This window comes from Parasteatoda tepidariorum, chromosome 1 (genome assembly GCF_982258835.1).
Source record: "Parasteatoda tepidariorum strain Cologne lab strain chromosome 1, Ptep-v5.0, whole genome shotgun sequence".
Taxonomy (NCBI): Eukaryota; Metazoa; Arthropoda; class Arachnida; order Araneae; family Theridiidae; genus Parasteatoda; species Parasteatoda tepidariorum.
In genome coordinates, this window is record NC_141755.1 from 41,954,915 (window position 1) to 41,962,146 (window position 7,232).

Here is a 7,232-nt window from a genome sequence, read left to right on the forward strand (position 1 = left end):
AAGCTTGCATCTAATAATATACATTATCTGCTTATCCTCAAACCATTACAAAATATATTTATTATACAAATTTCCAAAAAAACAACAGCTTGCATTTACTATTAAGCATCAATTATTAATGTATCAGATAAATTGTATTTATGCATATAGTAGCTAGAACCATCAATTAAGTTCTTTTAATTTTGTTCTTTTAATTTCAAGCTTCTTTATATTGAACAAAAAATTCAAAACTATTTAGTTGCTAGTGAAAAGTATATCTTGATATTGAAACATAAAGTCAATGAAAACCATCAACAACAAAAAAGATGTTATTATTGGAAATTAGCCGAATTGTTGCTCCAGTTGATATAAATTCCTATTATCATTGTGCAGTGATTGTATCTATTTTTAATAATTTGGAATAAGAAAAAGCAATGAATATCAGTGTCTATGAAATTAGCCGAATTGTTGCTACAATTGATATAAATTCTTATTATCATTGTGCAGTGATTGTATCTATTTTTAATAATTTGGAATATGAAAAAGCAATGAATAACAGTGTCTATGAAATTAGCCGAATTGTTGCTCCAGTTGATATAAATTCGTGTTATCATTGTGCAGTGATTGTATCTATTTTTAATAATTTGGAATAAGGAAAAGCAATGAATAACAGTGTCTATGAAATTAGCCGAATTGTTGCTCCAGTTGATATAAATTCTTTTTATCATTGTGCAGTGATTGTATCTATTTTTAATAATTTGGAATAAGAAAAAGCAATGAATATCAGTGTCTATGAAATTAGCCGAATTGTTGCTCCAGTTGACATAAATTCTTACTATCATTGCGCAGTGATTGTATCTATTTTTAATAATTTGGAATAAGAAAAAGCAATGAATATCAGTATCTATGAAATATTTGCATCGATCATAAATTTTTAAACTTAATTTTTAAATGTTAAACTAACAAATCGGACTACAAACAACGCAACCCGCTACAAGGTCATTCATTTTGCTTTAGTTACAGAAAACAGGCAAAAAAGACCTTTAACAAAAAGAAAAAATGTCCAGGAAATTCAAAGAATCTGCATATCATTATAAAATTATGAATAGTTTTTTTTAATTAATGGTATTTCCCGAAGAAAAGTCCAGTTGTGTAGGAAGTGTTCATGATGACACCTGAAGAAGCGATCTGGATCAAGGCTACTACAACTCTCGGAACCACACCCGTACCAGCCACTAAGACATCTTGGCCTTTTGAACAATGAGCATTCCTGGTCACCTTTAGCATTCAAGAGATGGGCGCGGATTTTTATTTTTCCTTCATTTTTCATGACAATTCTTTCTTCATTTTCATATTTCTTTCCTTTGTTTTATTAATTTTTTTAAAGGATAAATGTTGGGGAACTAGTCAGAAAAATGGCTACACCTTTTGTCACTGCTTATGGGTATAAAAGGGTGCGCATGTTAGATTATGGGCATAATTGAGTTAACGTTCTCAAGAATCAAACAAAATAATCATGAAGGTACGTATTTATGTAGAAATTTAATTAAGATATTTTCATCAATTTTCTAAAATAAGTAAACTTAGTTTTTCGAATGCCTTTTCATATATTTCATTTTAGGAAATCTATCTTATATTTTACTTTTTAGAATTTAAAAGTTTTTGTTAAAAGCTAATTCTTAATTTTTAGCGTATAGTGTAATTAACAGCTGTAATACAAGACTATAATAGGGAATTCGTAACAAATTAAAAATCCTAAAATCTCCTAGTCCTAATCTATTCTAAATGTGAAATTAAAATTCAATTTTCAAATGTCCTTTCATACATTTCACTTTAGGAAATCTATCTAAAATTTTACTTTTAGAATTTAAAAGTTTCCGTTAAAAGCTAATTCTTAATTTTTAGCTTATAGTGTAATTAGCAGCAGTAAGACAAGACTATACTAGGGAACTCGTAACAATCTAAAAATCCTAAACTCTCCTAGTCCTAAACTATCCCAAATGTGAAATTAAAATTCAATATAAAAGCAATTTTTCAGCTACCAATAAAAAAGGTCTTTTTATTGATTAAATTTAACGACAGAAGTACATGGTAATGTGATTTGCCTCTGTATAGTTTTATGTTTCGTGAGCAACAAATGAAAATTTTAAAAAATGATTGATTTTAATTTTCCTCTTAAAAGCAACAAAATAAAATGTTTTTACATACAAAGCAAGAATATACTTTATGAGCCATTTTTTAGCGTAGTAATTAGAAATTTTTGAAAAATTCCTGTAAATATGCATTCCTGTATATTTACAGGAATGCATAGTGTACACAACACAAAACTTCATAATGAAGTTTTGTGTTGTGTACACTGCTTGTATTTATTTATTAAAATTTTAGTTGAATGTAGATTCTTTGATTAATTAGAATTTTAAATAAAAATGAAGCATTCCTATTTTATTTATATCTTAAAGAATGAAAATGTATTATATATGGCAAATCGAAATTAAACCTTTTTCCCAAAATAAATTTCAAATTTGAGATTCGATTGTCGCAGAAAATCTGTATATTGTGCAAATTTATTTTAATTTAAGCAAAAAATAGAGCGTGAAAAATATTTACTTCTATGGTGACTCTTTTATGCACATTTGCACATCAATATTTGTTTTAAAGACAAATGAATAATGATTAAAGATAAATGATTATTTGTAATATATAACCTTACAACTAAATATTTTACTCTACTCATTATAAATATTCGAATGGATAATTTTCACACTGCTAATTCAATCATATTTTTAATTATCAGGTCATCATTCTTTTTGCTCTTTTTGCTGCTTCACAAGCCGCTGTTCTTCTTGGAGGAGCAAGTGAACAGTTCAGAACTGAGGATGTAAGTACTTTATCAATACCTCTATTTTATCAATCAATATCTCTATCAATACCTATATTTTATCAATAAAAAAGTAGAAAAAACTTTAGTGGTTTATCTACTTTTTCAGTTACATAACATTAAAAAATGGAAGCAAAGAATAAAGAATATCATTTGTCATAATAGAAATGAGAAATAACAGATATGTCACAGGTTGTGATAAAATAGTTAAAAACTTAATAGTTTAAAATAAAATACTTTTTCATTTATTTAAAATCAAATAACAAACTGATATAATATAACAAAAATAAAATCGAGGTAAATATTAAAAGTTTCTGTAAACTAAAATTGATTCTGCACTAATTACTTTCTGTTGCATGTTCGCAAAAACAGCTTGTGGTTGGAATAGGCAACTTATTTTTTTACAACAAACCATGTTAAATTCTTTTATTTCAACATCATTTTAGTTGATGGAATAACACTTTTGAAAAGATCTATATTTTTTAAGAAAAAATTCATCGATTTTTGGCATTTTATTGTAAAGAAGCATTTTTTATTTAAAATTTGGCAATGAAACACACTGATGTAGTTTATTCAAAGTTTCTTTCAATAGTAGTTGAAACACATCTAAAAACGTTGTATATTGAATTCTGAAGTAAGCTTTGCATTTAATTTTAAAATGAGCAAATGCTTAAAAACTTTAAAAATAGTGGGAGTTGAAATGTATTATTTTTTATATTTTTAAAATAGTAACTTTAAAAACAAAACTTTAGTAGTTCTTTTATTTTTAAAGCAGTATTAAGTATTCTGAAATTGAATTAAAATTTAAAATACTCTAAATAATACAAATGGTAATATTTTTGTTCAATTTTGACTCTTATCAAAAAACAATTCTATTCTAAGAAATTCTACCTAAATTCTATCTTTATATTAAAAAGCATTCCAATCTTATGAACAGATCTAAACTTTGTTATAAGTTATTATATTTGCTACTTCTCAAATAAAAATTCCAATAGTAGATAAACATAAATAAAGTGTATAATTTATTGTTTGAGCATAATTGATTGTATTATAAAAACAGCTACAATATCACCATATGATGAATACGCGAAATGCTTTGTAAATAAATTAATAATGTTGGAGTATATTTTATCTGTTGTTTAATTGATAAAAATATTTTTTAAATATTTTTAAAATATCTTTCAAATTATTAAAGATATGCATGACTTTTATTTAAGCTAAATATGCAACCTTATTTGGTTGACTTTGTTTGATATTTAAATGCGCTTACAGGAATTAAATAGAAAAGCTAGTGTTCAACATAATATCAAAAACAAAATCCAGAGCACTTTAAAAGCATAAAAATTAACATTTACTGTTAATATAAGTTTTTAAATATTAATTCATAGATTTGCTAGTTTCATAATACAATCAATTATCAAGCGTAGATTCAGAAGCTTTTAAACTAATGATCAAATCAGCAAGAATATGACGTATGGTCGAAGCAGCATAAATTTTAAGGAGACGAAATCAATGAATTTATGAATTAATTTAATTGAAAAAGTGCTTCATTGTTATGTTTATAGTAGTTTTCCTTTCAGCAATTCAATTTATATCATAAACATATTTATGTATTTTCACGTTAAAATGTGATACAAAAGTTTTTCTTAAATTGTAAAATAATTATTCTCGTACTAAAAATTATAATTATTCTCGTACTAAAAATTATACAATCAAAAGTCTCCCATGTACCATCTTGCTTAAATTAAACGTTAATTTTTAGAAAATTGGTAAAGTCAGTACGCTTTATACGTAAATTTGACGTGATATTGACGGAATGATATTACCAATCAGATATTTGGTAAAGAAAGCTTTCGTATATTTTAAGTAATATTTACGGAATAGATTTTACCCTCTACCCTTCGGTAAGATTGTTTTCGTATGTTTTACGAAGTATTGGCGAATATTTACTTTTTGAAGGAATATTTACTTTTTAGATTTAGTAAAAATTATTTTGTGTATTTTACCTATTATTGACGAAGCCAAATTTACCATTTAAATTTCAGTAAATTTCGGTTCGAGTTTATTTATGCAAGTTTTCAGATTTTTGTATAATTTGACGTTTCAACTTACGTTTATTTTGACCTATTGTTAACATAGATACTATGTAAAAAATAAAGTATTCATTCTTACCTAGAAAAAAGTGGTTATTAAAATGGTCGTAAAAGAAACGAATTCATTTATGCATAATTTTGGATAACCATTTTTTGCTATAATTCAACGTTTCACTTTTACGTGAATTTTACGAATGCTTAGTAAAATTTAAAGGTGAAATACACGTATTTTTAACGTAAATTTGATGTATCTCTCCTACCTGGGCTAAGCTTATCTTTAAACATTTGAAATCTAAAACTGATGCTTAATAAACACATTTTAAGTCATAAATCATTAATTATTATCCACAAGAATTATAACTATGCTTTAAGCAAAATCAGAATTTTTTTTTAGCTTTCAAAAATTTTGCTGTAAAATAATAAATCCTAGTTAGTTGTGGATTTTCTAAAGAAAATTTGGGCTCAGTAGGAGACAAAAGTATTTTTAAGTAGTTAGTCTCCTTTCTTAAGTATTTTTTAAATCCAAAAAAATAAATCCTAGTTAGCTGAGGGTTTTCGTAAAAAAAATCTAGCTCAAAAGGAGACAAACGTATTTTTTAAATACTTGTTAAAATAATTTTTTCTCCTTTTTATATGTATTTTTAAGTAGTTAATCTCCTTTCTTAAGTATTTTTTAAATCCAAAAAAATAAATCCTAGTTAGCTGAGGGTTTTCGTAAAAAAAATCTAGCTCAAAAGGAGACAAACGTATTTTTTAAATACTTGTTAAAATAATTTTTTCTCCTTTTTATATGTATTTTTAAGTAGTTAATCTCCTTTCTTAAGTATTTTTTAAATCCAGAAAAATAAATCCTAGTTAGCTGAAGATTTTCTTAAAAAAATTGAGCTCAAAAGGAGACAAAAGTATTTCTTAAATACTTGCTAAAGTAATTTTTTCTCCTTTTTATAAGTATTTTTAAGTAGTTAATCTCCTTTCTTAAGTATTTTTTAAATCCAGAAAATAAATCCTAGTTAGCTGAGGATTTTCTTAAAAAACATTTAGCTCAGAAGGAGACAAAAGTAATTTTTAAATACTTGTTAAAATAACTTTTTCTCCTCTTTATAAGTGTTTTTAAATATTTAGTGTCCTTTTTTAAATATTTTTTAAATCCAAAATAAGAAATCCTAGTTAGTTGAGGATTTTCTAAAGAAAAAATGTGCCTAAAAGGAGACAAACATATTATTTTTTTAAAATATATTTTTATTCATAGGGTGTAGGTAATTACGCTTTCGGTTACAATGAGGGCCATGGATCTGGGGCTACTTTCCGAAGAGAAACTGGATCTCCAGGTGTTGTTTCTGGATCCTACGGACTCTCTGATGCTGATGGTCGCCGACGAGTTGTCAACTACGTAGCCGATGCCGCTGGATTCCGAGCTAACATCAATACCAACGAGCCAGGTGTTGAGCCAAAGGATCCAGCTAACACCCTCATCAACAAAGCTGGAGTGATTGCAGGTCCAGCTGTTGCCCATTATGCTGCTCCAGCTCTTCACCATGCTCATCCAGCACCTGCTGCTCCTCTTGCACATTATGCTGCTCCAGGTTTGCATCATGCTCCTTCAGCTCTCCACTATGCCGGACATCCAGCTGGAGCCTTTGCTTACAACAGTGTAGTTGGACATCATGGTTATGCTCATCCAGGACATTACGGATATTTCTATTAAATTATAAGGAATTATATTTTGGAACAAAGAACTCTCTTTTTTTATGTCGTGCCATAGGGTGAGGTTGCGGTAGCCTTATCTGCTCAAAGTGATGCCGTGCTTATATGTTTGTATGTTATGAAAATAAAATGTCTATTTACGGTTATTATTTGTAATATTTTTCATGCAAAAATATAATTTTAAATTCGAATTACTTTCATGTTTTCCAAAGATTTCATACTTTTTTACTTTTTGTTTACCAACGATTCTTTACTTTTCGTTTTTCCAACAATTAAAAAAAAGCATTTGAAACGAAAAATTTAAAGTAATAAAAATTTATTTTTTTACTAATAGATATTAAAAAATAGTTCGAAAACAAAATAGAATTGATATACCGTATTTTCACTTAAATAACATTAAGCGATAAATTAATTTTAAAAAATAACAGATTTTCCATTTTATATATTTATACATTTAACATATTTTCCATTTCACAAAACAAATTAAGTAGTTGCAGCTAGAATTATGCGATTTCGTACAATATCCATTTATTTCTTAGACCATTCTAATAAAAACACTTAAAATTACCTGGTTTATC

General features: G+C 26.7%; 1 protein-coding gene across 1 annotated transcript; it reads left to right on the forward strand.

Annotated features, from left to right (window-relative positions):
- Positions 1-1,261: 1,261 nt before the first annotated feature.
- LOC107453962 (adult-specific rigid cuticular protein 11.9) lies at positions 1,262-6,800 on the forward strand. Its single transcript, XM_016070986.4, has 3 exons — positions 1,262-1,501; positions 2,774-2,857; positions 6,200-6,800. The coding sequence occupies exons 1-3, from the start codon at positions 1,496-1,498 to the stop codon at positions 6,653-6,655; spliced, it is 546 nt and encodes a 181-aa protein (XP_015926472.3). The 5' UTR covers positions 1,262-1,495; the 3' UTR covers positions 6,656-6,800.
- The last annotated feature ends 432 nt before the right edge of the window (positions 6,801-7,232 follow it).